Raw genomic sequence first — 24,931 nt, 5'->3', positions numbered from 1 at the left:
TAGTTCTGGCTTCATTATTTCCAGGTCCATGAGATCACATTTTCCCCCATTACTAAATGCACTCATCTCCAAGTTAAAATATATCTCACTGGACCACTTCTATACGTTTTATAATGGTAGGAAGAAAGATACAACCAAAAAGGTTATGGTCCAGGAGCAGCAGCTCTACATGAGTTCAGATGGTCCTCTAAGAAGTGGATTTCACTGAGGAGCATTGAGGACATGACCTCCCAAAGGTTGAGAGTTTTCTAGAACAGTGTACCCCAAACCAGCATGCATACGAACTTCCAGGCTCAGAGGGGTGGGCTTTTGGATTTGGCATTTCTGAACAACTTCCCAAGTGATGCTAAAGTCAGAACAGCCAAAAGCCTAGTTACCAAATCAAAACACCAGTTCACCAACTCATCACAGTTAACTTTATTCCACAGCATGTTTAAGGGAATGTTATTTCCAGAAAGATGTTTGGGATTAAAATAATTAAAAAAAAAACCTGGAACGTACACACATTTATGTATCTCTTCTTTTCATTAAATATATCTCTGTTTGGCAAAAAAATGTTAGACTCTTTTATACAAAAAAAAAAGCAAAAGAAAAAACAACCCCAAACCCTTGCAAATTGTAAATACCTATAATAATTACAACGATGTAAACTTGGATGTCTGACGGCTTGACCATCCTGTGGAACCTGGGTTGCAACAGGAGTGAGGTGACACCAAACCCTTGGGTAGCAACTGCCTGTCACAGAGGCATTTAGGTTTAGTCTATTAGAGATGAAGCATGACTACTGATTTCATTTGTGCTTTGTGCTAAGAGGCTGGTAGCATGTGTGGAGATGAAGGCAGGTCTGGGCTGGGGCAGGGAGAGGAAGCCCAAGACTAGCTAGCGTGGTGGGAATAGGGCGAGGTCACAGTGCAGACACAGTGCAGGCATGGGCTCCTGTGTGGGAGGCCCGATGCTGGCCAAGACTATGATGAGGTTATCGTCACTGTTATTGAGACCAGAGAGGACCAGGGCAAGGCCAAGGCAGGGGAGAGGGAGGTCAGGAGGAGGTCTGAAAGCAGATCTCAACTGAACTAGAACTGGTGGTATTGCGTTGCCACTAGAAAGAGGGGGAAGGAATATGTGGCATTTGGTTTTCTGATTGGGTAGCTGGCCTATTTCTTTTAGACATGGTCCTTGGTTTGGTGGGAAAATTCTGGGGTGGCTTTTACTGTTTTCTTACTTGGCAAGGAGGGTCCTGCCCACCACAGCTGAGGAGGGAAAGGCCCTCTGGCTTTCTTATGAGTGGTGGTTTTTACTCTGTCCCACCAGTGAACTGTTGTGAACCAGAACCCAAATCAGTGAGTCTGAAAACAGATTCTAAGAGTGGACAAGGTGCCAAGAAAGGTTGGAAAAGCTTGAGCTAGAGTTGAGGCCAAAGGAAGAGTCGATCTGCAGCTTCTCTCTACTGAAACATGATGCCAAGGGATGGGTGTGTTTCCTTCATCTCTCCTGCTAGGCTTCCGACTTCCAGTCTGGAGGCATGTGTCGAGCCCGGCCACTTCAGTTACAGTCGTAGACGAAGTCATAGTTGCTGGGCTCCTTGGGGATGGGTGGAGGCGCATCAGGGATCTGGATGTTTTCCAGGTCCAGAAGGCGAAGCTTGATCTCCATGCTGAGCAAGGTGTCCAGGTCATTCCGTGTGAGCTCGCTCATCATGTCTTTCCCAAGCAGTGCATTCAGCCCATCTGTCCAGATGCAGTACTGGGCAGGAAAGAAGGCAACAGAGCACATCATTCATGACCATGACACGCACAGTTGTGCAGTGAGTCACTGCTCACCGTGCACTTTGCCTACATTGTCGTTTACGTGCATAGACGCTCTATAACATCCACACTTCGGTTATCGTCTTTGTTTGACAAACTACAGAGAACCAAGGCATGGACTGTGTTAGTGAGCACAGAGAGATTTGAACTCAGCCAACCTAATTCTGAGGGATTTGGGTTCCTTGTGACTTGGAATTGTAATATTGCTACAGCCACAGGTGAACCCCTGGCTTTAAGCCATTGATATATGTATCTCAGTAGTCCTGCACTCAGAGGCAGACTAACCCTGCTTCTTTCTGATGACAATAACAGGTCGCTGTCTTCTAGCTGATGCGTGCCTGCCTGATTTGGTTTCTAGCATGCACAGACAAAGTGAACCAGAGGGTTGGCTCTTTTCCAGGGAACTTGTTCCACTGGGGTGGTTTCCAGTGCTCAGGATTCCTTCCTTCCCCATCCCCCACTGTTTTCTGGTGCCTGACCATTTTGGAAAATCTTCTAGAGTCCACAAACTAAGAGTTTGGCTCTTTCCTCCTAGGATTGCTTACAGCCCTTTGCCTCTCTAGTAGATGATGAGCTCCTGGGGAGGAGGAACTGTGCTTCACTGATCCAAGGACCTGCCTTGTTCTTGTCAGCTTCCCTCCTGCAGGCTGGCATACTGGTAAGTGAACTATGATACCTGGTGACAGCCAGCCCCTTGCTGCTGGCAATCTCAGGAAACTGTTCGCTGAGTGCTGCCCTTGTTTGTTCTCTCACTAGTCCTTTAAGGACTCTGTGACCATCCTGCTCTTGGCTGGTTTGGTCTTCCTTCTCTTATTCACTGTAGGTACAATTCCAGACCTTATTTTAGCATTGCATTATAGCTACCTGGGCTCTGTCACAGAATATGACAGCAGATGTCATTTCTGCACTCATTGAAATCTTATAAATTATGAAAAATTATGGAAGAATTATGAAATTATGTAACTCCTAAGTCATGCATGATGGAAAGCTTCCATGAGGCATGTCAATGCCGTTGCCTTCAAGTGAAGAGGTGTATCAGGGAATAGCTGAAGACACATGTCTGAAGAGAGCAGTGCTGAACTTGATGGCTTTGCTTCTACAATGGTGAAGGCATCTCAGCCAAAGTACCTAACCCATCTAAACATAGGTTGGGTGCTAAGGAGTTTCTCTAAGCATCAGTGTCCTCATGAATATCCGAGCCAGATTCTGATCATGTCTATCCATCTGTTTTCTCACAAATAACCTTGTTAGAAATAGATACCTATACTAGAGATCCTTATTCTGTCAATGTGGGGTCAGGGAGCTTTATTTATAAAAGCTTCCCAGATTATTTTTATGAAAACCCACGTATAAACTCTGGTCAGTCTCTCCCAGCTCTTATCACTATTTTATGGTAATCCTTGAATTCCAGGGTTATTGTCTTGGGTACACAGCTTTCTGAGCCCTGGTCAGTTTCTTGGTACAAATGAATAAACCCACAGGAACATTCCCTTTGAGAGCCAGCAGGCACATAACATTTCATTAAAAATTGCATCTCCAAATGGTGCTGGCAAAACTGGCTCAACACATGCAACAAACTAAAACTAGATCCTTATATATCACCCTGCACCAAAATCAATTCCAAATGGATCAAAGACCTCGAAATCAAAACAGACACCCCGAAAACACTAAAGGAAGGAGTAGGAGAAACACTTGGGCTCCTTGGCACAGGACGGAACTTCCTTAACAAAGACCCAGAAAGGCTAAAAATCAAAGAAAGGTTGGACAAATGGGACTGCATCAAACTGCAGAGCTTCTGCATGGCAAAGGACATAGCTCGCAAGATAAACAGAAAGCCCATAGACTGGGAGAAGATCTTTACCGGACATTCAACAGACAAAGGCCTCATATCTAAAATATATGCAGAACTAAAAAAATTACCCTCTTCCAAAACAAAACCGCAGAGAACCAATAGCCCCCTCATCAAGTGGGCTAAAGACATACAAAGAGACTTCTCTGATGAGGAAATGAGAATGGCCAGGAGACATATGAAAAAATGCTCTACATCACTGGCCATAAAAGAAATGCAAATCAAAACAGCATTGAGATTCCATCTCACCCCAGTAAGAATGTTATATATCAAGAAAACTAACAATAACAATTGTTGGAGGGGATGTGGTCAAAAGGGAACCCTACTTCATTGTTGGTGGGAATGTAAACTGGTTCAGCCACTCTGGCAAGCAGTATGGAGATTCCTCAGAAGGCTAAATATAGAACTCCCCTATGACCCAGCAGCCCCTCTTTTGGGTATCTATCCAAAAGACTACAAACAAAATCACAGTAATGCCACCAGCACAACAATGTTCATCGCAGCACAATTTCTCATAGCGAGAATCTGGAACCAACCCAGATGCCCCTCAGTAGACGAATGGATCAGGAAAATGTGGTACATATACACAATGGAATTTTATGCCTCTATCAGAAAGAATGACATTGTCCCATTTGTAAGGAAATGGAAGGACTTGGAAAAAATTATACTAAGTGAAGTGAGCCAGACCCAAAGAAACATGGACTCTATGGTCTCCCTTATTGGGAATAATTAGTACAGGTTTAGGCAAGTCATAGCAGAGCATCACAAGGCCCAATAGCTATACCCTTATGAACACCTAAGATGATGCTAAGTGAAATGAACTCCATGTTATGGAGACCATTGTTATATCACAGTTGTAACTACTTTCAATGTCCCATGTGTATCTGTAGCTTCTATTATTGATGATGTTCTTGTATCACCTTCCTGTGGTTGTACCTACACTATCTCTGTAATCTTATCTGAGTATATTGGAAACCGTGTATATTGGTATTGGAACTAGGAAATTGAAAGGGAATACCAAAATTGAGAGACACAGGGTAAAAAAAAGACAAACAACTACAAAAGCAATACTTGCAAAACTGTTTGGTGTAAGTGAACTGAACACCTCAGGGGGGGAAAGGGTAAGGGGGAGGGGGAGGGGGGTATGAGGGACAAGGTAACAAACAGTACAAGAAATGTATCCAATGCCTAACGTATGAATCTGTAACCTCTCTGTACATCAGTTTGATAATAAAAATTTGAGAAAAAATTGCTTCTCCAAATAAAAATCCTGAATTTGAATTGAAAGTATCAGTACCAACTCATATATTTTATCTTAAAAAAAAAATCACAACTTCTGGCTACCTCCTCTCCTCAAAGCCTCAAAATTATGGCCCAGTGGTAATAAATGTGCTCAGATTCTAGTTGCTAACCACCATTACCTATTCATTAAAAGTAACCAGGTTCCATAGAGAAAAGGGAGAGAACACTCAAGATGAATGTGGAATATCTTGTCACAGTAAAGTGACAGGAAGTTATCGAAGATCTAGAGGTCACAAGACATCTAGAGGGGGAACTAGTGTCCCAGATAGGATGACCTGGACCTGAACTGAAGGCAATAATTATGGTCTATTGAGATACAAATGTGTTTAAAGGCACAACTTCGTAATGGTACACTAAAGTCAAATGCTGGTCATTTTTAGACATGTTTATTATTTAGAAAACTCGAAATGGGAAATCCAGACCTTTTCTGTCAACTATGTATGTGTATGTATGTGTATATATATATATATATGTATATATATATATATGTAATCAAATGTCAAAAAGACCTATTTACTAATATATGAGGATGGAAAGATGGAATTGGTATATCAACCTTTTGTAGCCTGACAGGATGGAAAATTTCTTTCTGCAAGCGTCAATTGGATATTTATAGCATCATTTGTTTGCTACACAAAATCTGCACAAAGGCAGAAGGCTGTAGGTAACCATGTGAAGGGTATGTGGCTGTTCTATCACTTATGAAATTATTTCAAGGGCTTACAGGGCCCTTGTACAGGAGGGATATTCTCTACCTCTGCTCTGATGGATCTAAGGATTAAAGCAAGGATGAGCCCATGAGTCTCCTAACATTTAAAAAAGAGGAGCAAGAAGACAAAGTCAAAAATGCTATTTTTGTTTCTTAACAAGTGAGCCTGTGTCTGGTCAGTTTTCTGATTACTCATGTATAGGAAATAGTGGGAACAGATGGAGATACAAAATAATGTTGCCAATTGGGGTGGACAGAAAAATATCTGCCTTGCAAAGATGTCCACATCCTACTCCCTGGGCTCTGAGAAGATCTTCAGCTATATGTCACGTGCCTGTCATCCACAGTGACTGCAGTCCAGGATAGCATGTGAAAAGTTGTTAGAGGTGGCTCAAGTGGTAGAACATCTGTCTACCAGGGGGGCCGATAGAGCACAAGACCCTGAGTTCACTCCAGAATGGCCCAAACCACAAACAAACCATCCACTCACTATTTTGTATTTCCCATTTGGGTCCAATGCAATCCAAGGGGTTCTTAAAAGTGCAAGCAAGAGAGAAGTCAGCTAAGTGCAAGGCAGAGGGAGCTCAGACCACAGAGGGAGGGGGTCAGAGTGATGGATGGGAGGGCTCAGTCTTCCATCACTGAGACTAATGGAGGCCAAGGACAGAGAAGGAGTCAAGCAGACCCTAGAGGTATACAAGGCAAGGACACAGCTTCCCCTGGCACCTCAACAAATAAATGTAGTCTGCTGCCATCTTGGTATTTGCTCAGGGAGACCAGCGTCAGATTTTTGACCTCCAGAATTCTAAGATGATGAATTTGTATTGTTAAGACTCAAGCTGAGTTTGTGGTAGGTTCTTGAAATAGCAGCCATAAACAAAGACAGAGTGAGAATCAGCACAGTCTAGACCATCCACAGTGCTATAGGAGTAATGACCTGATTCCTTCAAAAAATGACAGACAAGGGGGGAAAAAGCCCACATGGAAATGATCGTGTGAGAGAGGAATTTAGAGATCTCTTATGTGAGAAGCATGCCTACCAAATACAACATCCCTAGACATTATTTTGAACAAAGTACACAAGAAAAAAAACACAAATTAGACAACTGGAGAAATGTGAAAGCTGACTGTGTTGGATGGTGTTAAAAACCACCATGTGCTTAATTTAGGCATAATAATGGCATTGCAATTATGTTTCAAAATGCAATCTACTATTGAGATATGTATCTAAACTTGCTTTTAAGTCATCTGAGGGGTAACAGCTGGGGATGGGAGGGTGAGTGGATGGAGGTACAGATGAAGCCAGACAGGTTCAGACCTGGCCAGTGCTGAATGCAAATGAGTGAACTGGCATGAAGTCCTGCCACTGGATGGTGTCTCATGGGAAGGAGTTTTCTGAGCCAGACTGCCAGGGTTCAAGTCCAAGCTACCCCTTGATTGGCTCTGGGAAGTCTCCAGACATTTCTGTGCCTCATTTTCCTTCTTCATAAAATGGGGATAGTACTGGTTTGTTTTAGAGTTCTAGAAAGATGGAGTGAGGATGGATCTAGCTACAGGCTAGATCCATTCTCTCTCTATCTGTTGACCCACCTATTTACTTTTGTATCTGGCCTGCTGCAAAGTAGGTCAGGGCAATTATAATTAGTATTATCCTTTGTGTTGTTGAAGTATTCGGTTTGGCCTCTCTTTTTCCTTTGATAAATAAGGATTATCTGTAACAGAACTTTCTATTTTATGAAATGATGACAAAAATAAATGAAGGTGATGGATACACAAGTGTTTTGGAGGAATTAAAAGTATCTCCACAGGCATGACATTTTTCTTCTCAGTGCATCTGTAAGAAGTGGTAGAAATGAATAGAGACCTGCCTCTCGCAAAGCATTTGTCCTCATGTGGGATTAGTGTTCACACAGGAGAAAATAGCCTGGCACCGATTTAAATAACAGCCCAAGTTCTACAGTGCTAAGTAGCTTTCTATACTGTTCTCTATACATCTTGAATATATTGGCCTGTGCATGATCAAAATTTTATTTAAAAACAGAAATAGTAGGACACAAAATCTATTTTCAGGAAGATGAAGACAAAGTCTTACCCTTCTGAAAACTAAATGTCAAGTGACACAGAATTATATTTAAGCACCGTTCTAAATGCAAGATTTGTGTCTAATCTTTTCTCCTTCTTTGGGATGTGCAATTTAATTCAAAAGCTTCAAACCAGTGGAAACGAGATACTAAATACCTTCTAAATGAGCTGCATCTCCTCAGGGAAATGGAGAACAAAAGTCAGATTCTATTAAAATTCTCCCTTCCTGTCTAAAAGCTGTTTATGCGGTTACATGCAAAACAAAAATTTGAATGGTATCATCTAAAAATAAAAGTTTCCAGCACGATGTAGGGTTCTAGTTTACAAGAGAAAAAGTTAAATCAACCATAACTGCTCCATTATCTTACAAATGCATTTTCCAAGATTTATGCTAAATATTTTAAATATAGCTGACAGGGTGTTTCAAGAAGAGAAACAAATTATACATATAACAAGATGTCAAAAAGGAATAAAAGCATCTTGGAAATAAAATTCCGGCAGCAGAGATAGCTCTAAACCTCTTAAAATAGCTTTAAAGAAACTTGGTAGAGAACCTACTTCATCAGTGTTTTGAAGAATAGAGTCTAGTTTATCTTGAGAAAAAATTTAGAACAAAGACTAACTATTCAGGGAAAACGAAAGCTGCAGGCCGGGCAACCTCTTGCTCTTGGTGTAGTTGTTTGCCTTTGCAGAATTGGAGGAATTTGGCATCTATTTTCTTGGTTTGGACCTTGAATACCCCCCAGAGGAGGATGTGTGTTAAAGGCCAGCTAGCCAGTCTGCTCTGCAAGTGAGGGGTGGTAAAATCTTTAAGGGGTGGAGCCTAGTGAAAGAAAGTTAGGGCACTGGGGGCGTGGCCTTGAAGGAGACATTAGGATTAGAATGATGGTCTCTTTCTCTCTGATTCCCTCTCCTCTGATTTCTGGCTGCCATGAAGTGGGCAGCCCCTCCTTTACTTGTTCCCACCATAACTGTCTTACTAAGTGCCTATTATACATGGAAACTGCTGGAATTGCCAGCCTAAACAAACTTTTCCTTCTTCTAAACTAGTTGCCTTGTGTATTTTTTTATAGTTGGAAGATGACTAACACACATGAACTAGCAATCTAGCTAGAAGATGGACTTAAGGATCTACCAGTTTTCCAAAGTTTGCATCATGCTCAAAGTCAACAAGATGTCCTTTGCTTTATTTTTCCTTTTGTTTATTTTTCCAAAGTTAAAGTAATATTCTTTCATAAGTTAGCCCTCCCTGAGACCCTTACCTCATGCTTGTCAGGAGCAATGAAGTTCAGTTGGCAGTTGGAGTCATACAAGACAGAGAAAGCAAGTTCAAGCACCTCCTAGGAGAGATTAGAGAAAACACCACATTCATTACAGGTAAAGGACTCTGGCTCAGGCACTCAGGTTCATCTCTATTCTGTATGCTAAAATGTTTCTCAATTTATATGTGCTGTACCAATATAGGGTCTGCAGTCTCCGCTGGAGTAGAGAGCTGAGTTGAGCCACTGACAGATGAGAGTGAGAATCAGAGCTCAGCACTGCAGTGCTCCTGATCTGGACAGAAAGAGCTAAGTGTATTCACCCCAGCACTCACACCACCAGAAACAGACACCCTCAAAGGAAAGACTAAGGAGCTGCAGAATGGGTGCAGAATGGGAGTTCAAAAAGGTTCCTCTCCTCATTTCTTTCTGTTATTCATTTTCTTCTTTAGGCTTCCACTCTGGCTTGCCTGGTGAAGAGGATACACACACACACACACACACACACACACACACACACACACACACACACACACACACACACCTTCTCCTTTAAGTCTGGCATTTGTTTCCACAGCCCTATACAATGAGTCTTTTAATTTATAATTAATATGGTCATGGTCTTACAGTGCTATACATACATGTAATCATTTTTTAAAAAATCAATAAAGTGGGGTTGAGAATCTGGCTTAGTGGTAGAGTGCTTGCCTTGCCTGGATGAAGCCCTGGGTTCGATTCCTCAGCACCACATAAACATAAAAAGCCAGAAGTGGTGCTGTGGCTCAAGTGGTCAAATGCTAGCCTTGAGCAAAAAGAGGCCAGGGATGGTGCCCAAGCCCTGAGTCCAAGCCCCAGGACTAGCAATAAATAAATAAATAAATAAAAGAAAGAAAAATCAATAAAGCAATGTGTAACAAGAACCACGGATCCCACTCCTGATAGTCAGTCTAAACAGAAATCCTAAAATTCTGTTATTCATAAGAAAATTATGAGTGACTAAACATCTCTCTGCCCTTTGCGTATAGAGGACATTACAAGTTAGCAGCCACGAGGAATGTAGGTGGCCAGTCATTCAGTAAGGCGATTAGGAAGATCAGCCTTGAAGGGGCAGACTCTGGGGGAAGATGACGAGTGGGCAGTGGTATGCCCCACGGCTGCCAGAGGCAGGCTAGAAGCAGGCACGTGAAATGAAAGTAAGACAAGGTGCTGGGATCAAGAGGTCATTATTTCACTTCAAAACATTGTTTTGCTATCGAGCATTGTGTTCTGATCACCTATGTTAGTGGACTTGGTGCTCAGTTAGAAATGTTGTGTAAAGTAGGCTTTCTTTACTGGTCTGAGACTTGCTCACTGTGGAAAGTCAGTCATACATGAGAAGGGAGAGAAGGGAGAGATGGCTTTGCTGTGGACCTACAGATTGGGGACACTGCAGCAGCAGGTGAGGCTCTTCCTCTGGAAACAGTACCAGGTGGAATTCATCAAGGCCTTGCTGCCTGACCCTGGAGGACAGCTCCAACTTCGCATGGGGAAATGACCTAGCAGTGGCTAAAAGCCACCTCAGCCCAGCTCGATCCTCCCAACTGGGTGTCTAAGTCCCTAGGGACCAGCGTGCCAGCATGTTGGCCTGTGACACATTCTTTTCTTCAGAGGGCCAGAGAGGGAAGGGAAAGAAGAAGGAAGGAGCTCACTGACTTTGCACTCCCCTCTCATGTGGCACAGACTGCTCAGGATGCGAAGGACCCAAACTGTCATGCCTGAACCTCCTGATAAACACAGGCAGGGAACAGGAAATAAGTGGAAACGTCAATCCTCACTTTAACTAATCCTCACCTGGGAGAGGAAGGGGAAGAGCACAGCAGTGTAAGGGTGGGATATCACTTCTAGTGGGTTTTACAGATGTCCCTGGCTGGCTGGTGTTAAGTCATTGGTGGAGGTCAGCTCCACGGCACAGCCTGGAGTGATGGCACCTTTCAGGCCAACACTCTAGAAGGTATCACTTGTCCAAGCTGCCTGGTGTTGTGGATGTGGGACAGCGTCCACCCTGAGAGCGCCGATTAATGAGGCCAATTCATGCTGTGGAGTCTGGCTGCTTGGTGCTGGAGGCTTCTGCTCTCTCTGGATTTCATCCAGTGAAAAATGCACCCAGGGAAGCTTATCTCCATCCTGTTCTGCTAATGCACCCCAGCTTCCCTGCCCTCTGGAGGAAGGTTCTGGATCCGTGGGGTTCTAGGGATGGAAGAGGCTGGAGAGACAGAACATCCCTCCATCTCCTGGGGGGCGGGGTCTCTGGGCCCACACTCAAGCTTCTGGTCCCAAGAGCAGGGAGAAGGCACATGATCAGAGATATGGCACTGGGCTAGGGAGGTGTTTGGGTGTGGATTCTCCCCTGGCCAAAAGATGGACCAACAGTACAAGGAGTTTACACAACCTATTTTCAGGATGTGGGGGTGGCTGTCTCTGCCGAATGTTTGGAATAATTAATCATATTTGGCTATTCTGCCCAGCACTCCGTAGACAACACTGGGAGAATGGTTCCTCATCTACCCAGGGCATCTCCGTGGTCAAGCATTTTGATGGAAGATACAGGATGTGGGCTGGCATGCATGTAGGTACTAAATAAGCCATGTAAGTGTAGCAGACTTCCTAGCTATAGCTCATTGTTGTTTACATACCTGTGAATTTGAGTTTCTATTAATTATTATTATTGTTATTATCTTGATGGTACTGGAGATTTGAGGGCCGTGAGATCACTGAGCACTTGAGACATACTTCCCGTCCTTTTTGCATTTAGTTATTTTTCAGACAGAGTCTTGATTGGGGGGGGAGGGGATGTTGGGCTGGGCCAGCCTAGACCAGTCTTCCTCCCCAGATTTCTCACATAGCTGGGAATATAACATGTGCAAGCACAGCTGTCTTGTTCCTTGAGGTGGGGTCTCACTAGCTTCTTTTGCCCTGGCTGTCCTGGAACTGCTTCCCAAGTGGCTTGGATTACCAGGCATAAACTACCATGCCTAGTTTTTATTTTAAATTAGAAACTAATTAAAGTGAGGATGGGCATTCTTGCTTTAAAAGGCAAAACAAAAAAAATCACTCATTCATGTAGCATGGAATAGAAGAGACTGTCTTTATCAGGCAGCTATATGGTTCTGGCTCCCATCTATCTTAACAGTAATAGCAGCTAACACTTCTCCAGCCTGTCCCTGTATGTTTCCCAATCAGAGAGCATTCTTCCCCATGTGGAAAGGTCTCTTCATGCAGTTCTCTCCATCTAAAATGCCTTTCCCTTGCCTCCCCACCTGGCCAATCAATGCCTTTCAAAACCTAGTTCAGGTGTCATTTCTTCTATGAGCTGCATGCACTCCACTCGGCTATCTCTTTGTTTGTTTATGTGTTCTGGCTGAGGTGATGAATCTGTAATTGCACATTTACTTGCAAATCTCATCTGTTTGATACCCAGGGCCAGGGGCTAGGCTGTATTTATCTTTTGATTCCAATACAGATACTGAATAAATGAATGATGACTGGAGAACATCTGACTAATCTAAATAAAAGGGCTTTTGGAGAAGATCAGCAGTTTGAAGCTGATGCCAAGATATCAAGCTTCTAGTAGAATCTTGCTTCTATTTAGGCTTGAGAATCACACTAGAGAAACAAAAGCTTGGTTCTGGCACATTGGAAGGTGCCAGCTTCACTTGAAGCAAACATACTCCTATCCGAATGAGTTCAAATCCCTCTGGTGATTATACAATGACTATCTAACTATAATCCCAGATCCAGGGAGACGAGAACCAAGAACGTCCAAATTAAAACACAGCTGCTCTGGTGTTTTATCTGATTTTCTGCATTTCCGAATTGAATCTAGACTCCTTAGCACTCAAAAAGCAGAATCTTCTGGTTGAATTCCCATCCACCTAGCACCATTCTTTTCAAGTATTCAGTGGGAAGTTTTCTTTGTGTGAAGAACCCTGAACTTTCCTGTTGTCCCAACCTCTCTAAATTAGGTTCAATTCTGAGGCCTAGGAGATGAGGTCCCACCAGCCATTCTCACCATTCACTGTCCACAGCTTGGAAGTTTGTAGTTAAATTTCCAACTATTTCTTGAGATTTTTTTTTTCTTTTTCAGCTACCTTTTCTGCTATTGATGTTGACTTTCTATGCAACCTGAGACATGCTTAGTAGGACTGTTATTATTAATTTAAGACATATTTTATGGCTCACTATATGGTCTGTCTTGGTGATACTTATGACAAAGCACACTGGGCACTGGCCTACCTGAGCCCATTTTGTCCTCCCTGGCTTTATTTTTACCTCGTTGACTTTTTCCTCTGGAGCCACTCTCTTCTGTAGTTATTCTGCATTTTCAAGAATGATAGAACCAATCAATACACATCTTTAGAAAAAGGGACTGCCACCCTCCAGAGTAATTGCAATCCTTTCTGGACAAATCGCACCCCAGATGAGAGGGCAATTATCCATGATGGTGAGACTGCACAGGAGAGCAGGAGTAATCATCTCCTAAGGACCAGACTGCTCCCCTCAAATGGTGCAGTGGCAGCAACTTCTCCAGAACCCCTCGTACAATCAGAATTGAGATAACACTAGTCCATCAGTGGCCTGATGGAGATACATCCTGTCTTCTGTGTGTAGCTCAAGCTCTTCATTTGCTTCTCTTTTTGCTAAAACCTCTGAAGTCTTCCCTTTTGCCCCTCAAAGACGGTCTTGGGCCACTGACCCTCCCAACACAACATTAATGAAATCTCCTTTCTTTGCCTTAGCCAGTATTTGTCTATCTGGTCTGCTGGGATGAATGAGTGGCTGAGGCTGGTCTCTTGGAGATCCCAGAGTGAGCTTTTGCCTTAAAATTCCTGTAACCTTTCCTGTGAGTTTGAGAAGAGCGTGTATTCTGCTGGCCATTGGGTGGATTATTCTATTAGTGTCAATTAGATCAAATGGATCGATGGTGCTCTTCAAGTCATCAATCTTCTTGTTGATTTTCTGCCTACCTGATACATTGATTACTGAGAGAAAAATGTCAGCATCTCCAATATTAAAATGGATTTGTCTTATTTCTCTTTTCAATTCTATCAGCTTCAAGACTCATGTATTTTGAGGTCTTCTTGTTAAGTTCATACAGGTGTAAGGCTGTTATAATTTCTCAGACCTATTGATAATTTTCTTTGTGTTGTATTCTTATTTGTCTTAACTTTTTTTTACTCTAGTATTTTTTTTTTTTTTTGGCCAGTCCTGGGGCTTGGACTCAGGGCCTGAGCACTGAGCACTGTCCCTGGCTTCTTCCCGCTCAAGGCTAGCACTCTGCCACTTGAGCCACAGCGCCGCTTCTGGCCTTTTTCTGTATATGTGGTGCTGGGGAATCGAACCTAGGGCCTCGTGTATCCGAGGCAGGCACTCTTGCCACTAGGCTATATCCCCAGCCCTACTCTAGTATTTTTAACTTATCTTAGTCTTATATTTAAGGTGGGTTTCTTATAAACAACAAAGTTGTAGGTCTTGTTTTTCTTTTTAAAATCAGTTTGAACACTTATATTTTCAATATTTTAGGCCACTTACATTTAAGGTAATTATTGATATAGTTAGATTAATATGACTGTCTTGGTACCTCTTTTCTGTTTTGTCTTTGTTTTCTTATAGCTTTTCAAAATAATTGTGTATACAATCCTCTTTTCCTATCATCTTATAACTTTGCTATCATTCACTTCACTTTTTCATATGCTTTAAATATCCAATACCCTGCTGTGACCTTCAACAAGTGGCAGTAACCTTTTAGAGGGATTAAGCAACTGGCATTTTTATTTTATCTTCATTTCTCTTCCTTTCTTTATATAGATCCAAATTTTCCCACAGTGAACCAATTCTTGCATGTCTGTTTTTTCCATGAGAGCCGATAGCACTTTGAATTTCAGTTATTTTAAATTCCATGCCTGATAACATCTGTATTGTATGGGAACCTGGCTCTGATGATTGCTTTTTTTTTTTTTTTTTAATGTTGATACTACGGCTTGAACTCAGGGCCTGCGTGCCATCCCTTAGGCTGGTGCTCCATTACTGAAGCCACAGCTCCACTTTTAGCTCTTTGGTGGATGATTGGAGAAAGAGTCTCACATGGTCTAGGAAATGTGGCTTAGTGGTAGAGTGCTTGCCTAGCACACATGAAGCCCTGAGTTTGATTCCACATAAACAGAAAAGGCCAGAAGTGGTGCTGTGGCTTAAGTGGTAGAGTGCTAGCCTTGAGTGAAAGAAGCTCAGGCACAGTGCCCAGGCCCTGAGTTCAAGCCCCAGGACAGGAAAAAAAAGAAAAGAAGGAGGAGGAGGAGGAGGCAGAGGAGGAGAGAGAAAGTTCCACAGACTTGTCTGATTGGCTTGAATCTTGATCCTCAGATTTCAGCCAACTGGTACTTGGCCATTGTTTTGGTTTCTATTTTGTTTTCCTCCTCTTCCTCTTCTAGCTCTTCTTCTTCCTCCTGCTCCTCTTCTTTTTCTTTTACATGCCTCAAATTTTTTGATGCAATCTAGACACATTATTTCAGGCAATAGAAAGTGATATAAACAGACCTTCAGAATGAAAATTTATGATAATCTGGCAAAGAATGCAACTGTTTTTCATGGTTGCTGTAGCTATTTGAGCCAGCAACTTCTCATAGCATCCTTTGTCTCCTTCATTGGCTTTGGCTTTTCCCCCCAGATCATGGCTCACAATGTGTCCCTTACTAGCAACCCCACAGCTGACACACAGATGCTAAGAAGGGACTGTACTCTGAGGGACTCCTTTCTTGAGTTGGGATAAAGGCTGGGGAATAGGATTTTGTTGTTCTGAAGAAGGTTCTGGCATATTGACATGTGTCCATAAACATGCCATAGGTGTTCATGCTGTTTAGGGCCTTGGTGTTTTCTGTCCCAGGTTGTGATTCTCTTTTTCTCTTTCTCTCGGTGCTGGTCTTAGAGTCTCAGGGCCTGGGCATTGTCCTTGAGCTTTATCTGCTCAAGGCTGGTGCTCTACTACTTAAACCATAACTACCTCCAGCCTTTTGGGCAGTTAATTGGAGATAAGAGTCTCATAGACTTTCCTGCCCTATCTGGCTTTGAAGTGCGATCCTCCAATCTCAGCCTCCTGAGCAGCTAGGAATACAGGTGTGAGCCACCGGTTGTGACTTTCTTGATGACTGTACTCTCTGCATTCCAGGTGAGGGTTCCAGCTGAATTTTCAGTTCTCTGCTAGGTCTAAAGATAGATGTTGGCTCTCACTTCACTCAGCTTCTTCCCACCCTAAAGATGGGAGTGAAAGCGCTCAAGCTCTTTCTAGGCAGGGGCTGAAGTCCTGGCAGGTTGCTCTGCTGGTCCAGGCCTTCCCCAGGTGACCTTCCAGTGGATGTCAATTTCCCCACATTGCTTCCTGCTCAGCTGTGTGCTACACAGCCAGGACATCTCAGCCAGAGCTGACTGTGAGGAAACACCTGACACTAGGGACAGCCAGCCCCACAGCGGCAAACCATGAAAGCAACCCATGAAGGATGTTCCTGGAAATCCAATGTCTCCCCACAGCATGGAGAAGAGATATGGAAACTCTGGTAGGTACAACAGAAAACCTACAGCCCCAGCCTCTCCAACGTGCCCCAGCCTCATTAGGCTTGCCCCTGAAGCCCAGGAACGCAACTGACTTCAATTATACTTACCCGACTTAGGAAGCAAACACCTGCTGACTGCTTCCATGGCCACACCCTTCCCATTACACTCAGCAATGCTTTCACAGTATCCTGTTTCCCCTCAAGTGTAGGTGGACACGCTGCGAAGACCTTAATCCCCCCTTATTTTACAGCATTAGGAATTACAGAACAGGGACTATTTATTTCTATCCTGATCGATAAGTAGGATGTTCATCATTTTTGTATTTCCCTTAAATATTGATGCAGGAAAGAAATGTATTAATCCATTAGACATTTTTGGCATTGAGGTATCTGGAGGAGCCACATAAATGTAAATACTTGTTTTTCTTTTCTCATTCTCCTTTCTCTCTCTCTCTCTCTCTCTCTCTCTCTCTCTCTCTCTTTCTTTCTTTCTTCTTTCTGAGACAGGGTCTTCCTTTGTGGTCCTGGCTATCCTCAAATTCACTAGGTATCTAAGGTAGCCCTCTAACTCTCAACTTTATTCTTGGTCCCCTAAGTGCTGAGATTAAAGGTATGCACCAAAATGCCTGGCTATATCTGGGTATATCTGTTCATGGATGGTATATTTCATAAAAAGCCAAAAGATAAAAGCATAGAACTAACTTCCCTGATGGGCTCTTTAAAGGCAAATACCTTCAAACCAGAAGAAAGGGAAAATGTTCTCTCTACCCTCTATAAAGGAGATCATCATGGGGACAACTAGTTGGTAACTAGGAAGGGATGGGAATATTTGAATATTTGATAACTCCTTTCAGGTGTGTTTGAGATATTTCACCACCTACTTTCCCACCCTACTAAAGGAAATTAAATCCTTCACGTTTCCTCGGAGTCAGCTGCCCTAACCTGTCTCAGGCTTCAGTGAAATTCCAATGAAGCTACCGTGTGGTGATTTTGGGGAGAGGAGTGTTGAGGACACTTGGGAGATGACAGGGTGAAAAGAGCTGTGGCAATTCCTGGGGGTTGGAAACAGAAGTCAATGAAGGAAAGAGATGGTAGAAACTAGAAGCATGGTCAGTTAGAAAAGGAATAAGGAAAAGAGACATTAAATGAATCAGAAGAGGAAGGAGGGCTCAATATACAAGTCACAACTCTCCATCACACACACACACACACACACACACACACACACACACACACACACACGGAGGGCTAGGTCTATCACAGTTGCTGACTGCACTGTGCAGACAAAGCTATTTGTGATCACTTGGGAGTCATACCTTGTTTTGTTTAAGGGCACCTTTCTCCTTCATATGAGGGCAGTCCTTTCCAGTCACCACAGCTTTGATATCAGCCACTGGTACTGCAAAGAATAAAAGACAAGGAAACCTGTGACACCACTGAAAACTTTTATGTCAATAATTTAAAAAACAACAACCTTAAAAAAGCAGGTCTAAAAGCACAGAGTCTCCTACCATGGCTGCCATTCCTAGGAACTACTGCAAAAAAAAGGGAAAAAAGATGAGAGGTGAAAGGAAGAAGGGAATCAAGGCAGTGTTCCAGGACTGCAAACCGAATATAGGCACATCCTTACATTTCAGCCCAAAGCATCCCTGGAAGAACAGCTATTTCCACAAGGAGCATTTGTTTCACTAAAACAAGGATGTCAAATCCTAGAACTGTGGGACAGCAGTGGTTGTAATAGTGATGGTGGCACCAGAGCTGTCCTGCCTACAGGCTGCTGTGTGTCAGGGCCACGTGCTTTTCACATGTTGGCATCTCCTGCTTCTACACAGATACAGTGGAAGGCCCTGGGAAAGAAGTCCTGTCTCATAAGTGTTATCCAACTCTAAACAGTTGTGAACTTGAATTCCCCAGTGTCTCCCTGTTCTCACAATTCTGTAGGGTGTGCTTCATCTGGACACTTAGTTTATAATGAAATGAAACTCAATTAAATGAAGGCAGCCTTCCTTCCTGATAGGGAATTCTGAAAATAAAACAGTTAAATAGAACAATGTTATCATGCTTTATTCACCAAATGGACCACTGTTAAGAAAAGATATTTATAAAGTTGAAAACTTTTAAAACATATAGACCAAGAGAAAAAGCAGTAGAGTGGTTAGGAGCCTTGATTCAAAGAAAAACAAAACAAAATGGTTCAGCCTTACCTCTTTGCTTCCATAAACCCTCTGTCTATCAAGCAATCATGAGCCAGGGAAACAAGTGAACTGGCTTGGCCATTACCAAATATAGGAATTTAGGATCGCTTAGGAATCAATTTTTTAGACCTCTTTAATGATGAAGTAAATAAAGAACTTCATAGTTAAAGCTTGCCTACTTTTATTAAAGAAATTGTTCATAGGCTGGGAACTGGTGGCTCACACCTATAATCCTAGCTACTCAGGAGGCTGAGATCTATGGATAAGGGTTTAAAGCCATCCACAGCAAGAAAGTCTGTGAGACTCTTACCACCAATATAAACCACCAGAAAGCCAGAAGTGGCATTGTGGCTCAAGTGGTAGAGTGCTAATCTTGAGCTGAAGAGCTCAGGAACAGTGCCCAGGCCCAGAGTTCAAGCTCTACGACCAACAGAAGAAACAACAACAACAAAATGTCCACAGGATTGATAGTCAAAGATAAAACTGGAGAATTTATGGAATGCTAAAACACTAGAGCAGACACATTCTCGAAAAGTAACACTTTCCTGGTACCCTAAAGATTTAAAGATTTAAATTCACATCCCTGGAGCTCAGGGATGGAGCCTCTAAGACGAGTGAGGGTGTGATGCTGTCCTCCTGACCTCATCTGCTCCTTGAACTTGAGACCCTGACTCTAGGCAGATCATATTACTTGTACTCACTAGTATTTGGCTTTTCTCTCCTGTGGTCGTAAGAGAGACTACACTTCCCAGGAACCTTTTAAGTTAGATGAAGTCATGTGACACATTTTAGCCTATGACATATAAGAGGAAGTGCTTCTTTTCTAGGCTGAGGCAGTGAAAAGCCCTTGTCCTCCATTCTGTTTTCCATGTTCTATCCAGATGGTACAGCCATGGGTAGCAAAGCTGCCCCTGGCCTGTGTCCCTGAGTGGCTGTGTGGCACAGTCCTTCACCAACCCACATAAATTACATAATGTGAGTAAGAAAGAAGCTTTTGGTGTGCTGAGACACGGAGATTTCAGAGTTGATTGTTCCCATGGCATAATGAAGCAGTGCAGCCTTTACTTTGAATGTCTTTTCTGTTTCTCTATGCTGGCTAAGCATAGAGAAGAAAGAGGCAGAGTACACAGTGGCTAGACACCAAGCCATTATAGGCTGGACATCAGGTGGCTGCTCCAACTGTAAAAAGAATAAGACTGCCCCAAACCAGCTGGGACCAGCATGGCTTACTGAAAGGACCACTTTGTTATGATGACATGTCCCTATTATTAGCAGCTCCCATCATGCATCTAATGCCAGCACACATAAAACAACCCTATAAAGATTTTTAAAAATTAAAGTAAACTCTATTCCAGGAAAGCCTGAACACTTTACTGGAATTCCTTGCCTTTTTCCTAACCTCAAGTCCTGAATAAAGTTTGTCCATAAGAAAAGTTACCCCAAGCCCCACACGACGCAACTCTCTCTCGAAGTCCAGATTCCCTCATAAGTGCTCTGTCATGAAATTTCCTACTACTTTATCACTTCATCTCATGTCTGAATCCCTGCTGTAACAGAGACCAGAACCTGGAAATGCTGGGTAATCACCTCAATCTGTCTCTGAGACTTCCCCAAACTTCACCACCAGCAAGGTCTCTGCCATGTCCCCGCTGGGTGATCTCGAGGATTCTGGAACCTTCCTTTGACCATGAAGAGTGACTTGTCCTCCTCAAGTCCATTTTCATAACCAAGAACTGGCCTTGTTTTCCGCGTGTCTGATTTAGCCGCCTAATCATCCTGGCATCAGGGCACATGTGGATATTTGGGGAAGTTGGTTAAATGTTCAAAGGAGTCATTGAAGTGAGTTAGAAAAAAAACATTAATTCCATGCCAGTTCAAAAAACAAAATCCTCAAGATTTTCATGGAGTCTGAATCACAAATACATTGTACAAAGCCCTTTGTTATGGTATGTTACATTGTCAATGAACTGAAGAAAGTGTCTACAATGTATAAATAGTAAGTTACTGCTTGGGTTTAAAAAGTCATCCTGTGGAATGAACAGAGCAATAAAAAAAAAAGTTCTGACAAAATGTCAGTCTTGGGCTGGGGATATGGCCTAGTGGCAAGAGTGCTTGCCTCCTATACATGAGGCCCTGGGTGCAATTCCCCAGCACCACGTATACAGAAAACGGCCAGAAGTGGCGCTGTGGCTCAAGTGGCAGAGTGCTAGCCTTGAGCAAAAAGAAGCCAGGGACAGTGCTCAGGCCCAGAGTCCAAGCCCCAGGATTGGCCAAATAAATAAATAAATAAATAAAAATTTAAAAAAATGTCAGTCTTCAGACTCTCCAGTGGGAAGATTTCAAAGAACAGATTTTGTTTTCACTGAAGTTTTTAGTGTTTTTCTTTTAAAACAGGATAAATTATTTCTTTAAAATATGCATTGTCCCTCATCAGAGTGAAAAGCTGCTCTGTCACTCATAAGATAATCACTAAGAAGAAAAAGCAACAAATTCTCAAACTACACTGTAATTCTGAAGAGCTGTCTTTTCACATAGTTTGTCACTAGATGCACTGGAGTTGTAGGCCTGGACAGAAGTGACACCATTGTCCTCTCTAGTCCTAAGAGGTCAGACTCCTGTTTCTTGACTGGACACTCTACAAGGCAGCAAAGGTTCTTGTGGACTTCAAAGCCCAGCTAGTGTTTTGATCAGAACTCTTTATGTGGGAGGAAGAGAAAGTGGGGCACAGATAAGAGAACTAGGGCAGATGCTAGAGAAAGAAACACCCACTCTACCCCCCTCCCCACCGCCCGATCATGGTCTCATTTCTTATAATCACTCAGCTAAAGCTGGGTTGAAACAATCTTAATTCAACATTGCCATTTTACAGATGGAAAGACCGAGGCTTTAAGAGACAACTGATTATGCCTTGCCACACAGATAGTGGGGGAGAGTTGGAGTTAGTGCTCCATGCTTCCCCCATGATTTCTGTTTTGGGCAAGTGCCAGCACCCTAAATCATGCTGAGCATAAACTCAAATGTTGTTATCACTTCAGACATGTTCAGGAAAATCCATGCTAATATCTATGGAAGAATCTTTAATTGTGATCTTTATGCCAATAGTGGGGCTTGAACTCAGGGCCTGGGAGATATCCCTTAGCTTTTTTGCTCAAGACTGGCACTCTACCACTTGAGCCACAGTTCTACTTCTGGCTTAGTTGGAGATAAGAGTCTTCAGAATTTTCATTTCTGGCTGGCTTCAATCCATGATCCTCAGATCCCAGCTTCCTGAATAGCTAGGATTATAGGTGCCAGCCACTGCCTGGCTTTTAATTGTGATTTCAAACAAAACTATCACTAGAAAAATGTGGCCACCAGCATATAAACAGTTGTACTGTTTTTCACTATTAGGAGTTAAATCAAGCCAATACCAGCCCCAGGAAGAAACTGGGGTTGAGCACATTTCTTGAGCATATGCTGTGCATATGCACAGGGAAGACCCTGTGGGGAGAGAGACTGAGAGGAAGACAGGCCAATCCCAGGACAGTGAGCCAAGAAGGACGGGCCGATTCCATGACAGTGAGCCAGGAAGGACAGGCTGATCCCAGGACAGCTGAGTGCAGGGTCTGGTCTCTCTCACCTAGCAGGCCAGCCTGGAAAGGCTGTGCCTTTGTCAAATACTATCTACTGTCCCGCCACACTGGGCTTAAGTTATCAGAGCTTCAGCATCCTGTCTGCAAGGTGAAGCTGCAACCATAACTGACCCATTAGGGAGCTCTGAGAATGCGCTCCTACACCCTGGCCAAGCTCACTGTGGGCTATTCATGGGGGCAGTGGAGATGGGTCATGGTGTTGGATGACTAAATTGTGATCTTTGCTTTACTATTTCCTAACCTTGTGACCTTGAACAAATGACTCCAAGTTATCTTTCCTCTATCTTGGTTCTTCTATGTAAAGTTCAGATAGCAGTACCTCTTCATGTGCTATAGGAGATAATTTATGCCAAGCTCTTAGCACAGTGCTTGGCATAGTCTATGCACTCAACAAATATCCTCGGCAATTATTCCCATTATCAATAATCAAAGTTAATTCTCTTTGTAGTTGGAGGGACCCGAATCCCTCACTGCATGTTCATGACCAAAATCTTTTATTTTGCCTGACTGTGCCAGTTGCTGTTCTCTTCTGTGGTAATAGGCTTAATCTCTTTCAAGGAGGGGTGTCTGTGTCAGCCCGTACTTTCTGTCCTCTTCCTTTGATGTGGGACCAAGGAGCCATGGCCTGGATTTTTTCAAAGGTAAGCCTTGGGGGCCCTAGGCTATGGCCTTATTTAGTGGAGGTGATGGCAGCCTGCACACTTCCCAGGAGAGGGAAATGGAAGGAGTAGTATAGAAGGAGACTAGGGTTTCCAGGTCATAGTTCCTGGCAAGTGAAAAGTCTATGAAAAGAGAGATTTCCGTAACAAGTTGAACAAGAAATGTACTCACTGCCTTACATATGAATCTGTAATCCCTCTGTATCACACTTTGAATAAAGAAAAAAGTTTAATTAGAAAAAAAAGAGAGATTTCCAAACCCTTAGGGAGGTAGACATTTAAGGACTGGCTCTCAAGTCTTCACTAGTGAAGGTTGTATGAAGAGGATCCAATTATACTCTTTGATTCATCAATAACTCACTATTCATTCCTGATTAATTCAAGGGGCAGAACTTAATTCTCTCCTTCGTCTCAAGAGAAGGCTACTGTATGTGGTGAGAACAATGGCTCTTCACATTAAGGCAACGCTTCATTTTTCTAGAAGAATAGTTTCTTACTTTTAAGGGCACCAAGAAGGTGGCTATTTTGTGCCAGGAATAATGTAGAATTGGTGTGAAATGGAAACCAGGTGGCCTGCTTGAGGCAGTAAACTTCAGTCTTCCAGGCCAAGCCTTCTTAGCCTCACTAACAGCTTCATTCACCTGGTTAACAAATACACCCCTTTCTTTTGCACATAGGTACAGACAGACACACACACATACACACACACACAGCAGGTATGGGGTGGTGGCCTGAAGATTTGGGTTTCTAGGCAGTTTTCAGATGACAGGGACCACTACCCTGTCCTGAACTCCGAGCAGGAGATCCAGCCAGGACCCCCATTGCAGCCCTGGGTGTTGCTCTTCTCTCCATTGCCAGTGCCCATGTGTTTGGGGAGGCAGTTCCCCCATGGGAGGAAATGAACTATATGACACCCCAATGATCACACTGTTCCAATTTTAGTCTGCTGGAAAAGGAGAGAATGTTCCAGGCTGTCTGCCTGAGATGTCAACACAGTCTAGAAGTGTCAGGAAGTTTTTGACTTGTAGTTTATTTTTGTCTATGATGGCCCTTAACTGTAAGGAAGGTAAGTCAGAAAACCAACTTCCAGGAGCCCATGGGTGATAGGAGAGGAAGTTCTAGAAGGCAGAGTGGTGGAGAGGACATTCCTCCTGGAAGGCTCTTATCTGAGCACTGCAAGGTCAATGCAACTTTGAAAGGTGATGTAAAAGTTCCTGGCCTTCCTTTTGCCCCCTTGCTTACTTCTCTACCTGGGGTACCCTGCAGAACAGCATTTGTTCCCTTTATCTCATTTCTCTTCAGATAAATTTACTTGCCCTGTGTGCTTTGCCTCAGTGTTTCTACATTACTTTGTTTAGTTTGTACACTTAACATTGAACCTGGCACTTGGCATCCAGATGGCTGTTGGGCTAGGAGAATTCCTACACCACAGCCTCTTCAAAGCACACATGTTAACATAGGCAGCATCCAGAAAAAGCAAATAAATACAAAGAAAACTCATCTCGGGAAATACTTGGCAAACAACAGAAGACCAATATAAAATTTCAGAGTATCTGAGTTCTTGTATGTAAGTTCATCATCTTTGGTCTTTCATTAAGGCTGCAATATCCTTATAGGATATATTGAACTAGAATGAATAAATATGCTGGAGGTCAAACAGTTACATTATGTGGAATTATTCTGGGTTACTAAAAATACAATTGACCAAATTGAGTTCATATAGCTTTACTTCCTTGAAATAGTATTTAAAGTAGATAAATGATGTGGGTTAATAGTATTTTAAAGTAAACATTGGAACTCCATTTTATATCTTTCAGGAAAGATAGCTGAATATCTCCTTTGAGACATTCTCACCTGTT

At 42.9% G+C, this 24,931-nt stretch overlaps 1 protein-coding gene across 2 annotated transcripts in view; it reads right to left on the bottom strand.

The window, feature by feature from the left end:
* Nucleotides 1–402: 402 nt before the first annotated feature.
* The window catches only part of Elmo1 (engulfment and cell motility 1), a 438,867-nt gene continuing 414,338 nt past the window's right edge, over nucleotides 403–24,931 (bottom strand). For both annotated transcript variants that reach the window (XM_048339446.1, XM_048339445.1), the window contains exons 21-23: nucleotides 17,903–17,985; nucleotides 9,010–9,087; nucleotides 403–1,743 (exon numbers count right to left, since the gene is read on the bottom strand). In XM_048339446.1, the coding sequence (XP_048195403.1) occupies nucleotides 1,543–1,743; nucleotides 9,010–9,087; nucleotides 17,903–17,985 (362 nt within the window). In that variant the 3' untranslated portion in view covers nucleotides 403–1,542. The remainder of the gene's footprint in view (nucleotides 1,744–9,009; nucleotides 9,088–17,902; nucleotides 17,986–24,931) is intronic.

Source organism: Perognathus longimembris, chromosome 2 (genome assembly GCF_023159225.1).
Source record: "Perognathus longimembris pacificus isolate PPM17 chromosome 2, ASM2315922v1, whole genome shotgun sequence".
Taxonomy (NCBI): Eukaryota; Metazoa; Chordata; class Mammalia; order Rodentia; family Heteromyidae; genus Perognathus; species Perognathus longimembris.
Note: the sequence above shows the minus strand (reverse complement) of the source record. Positions and strands in the feature narration are given on the sequence as shown.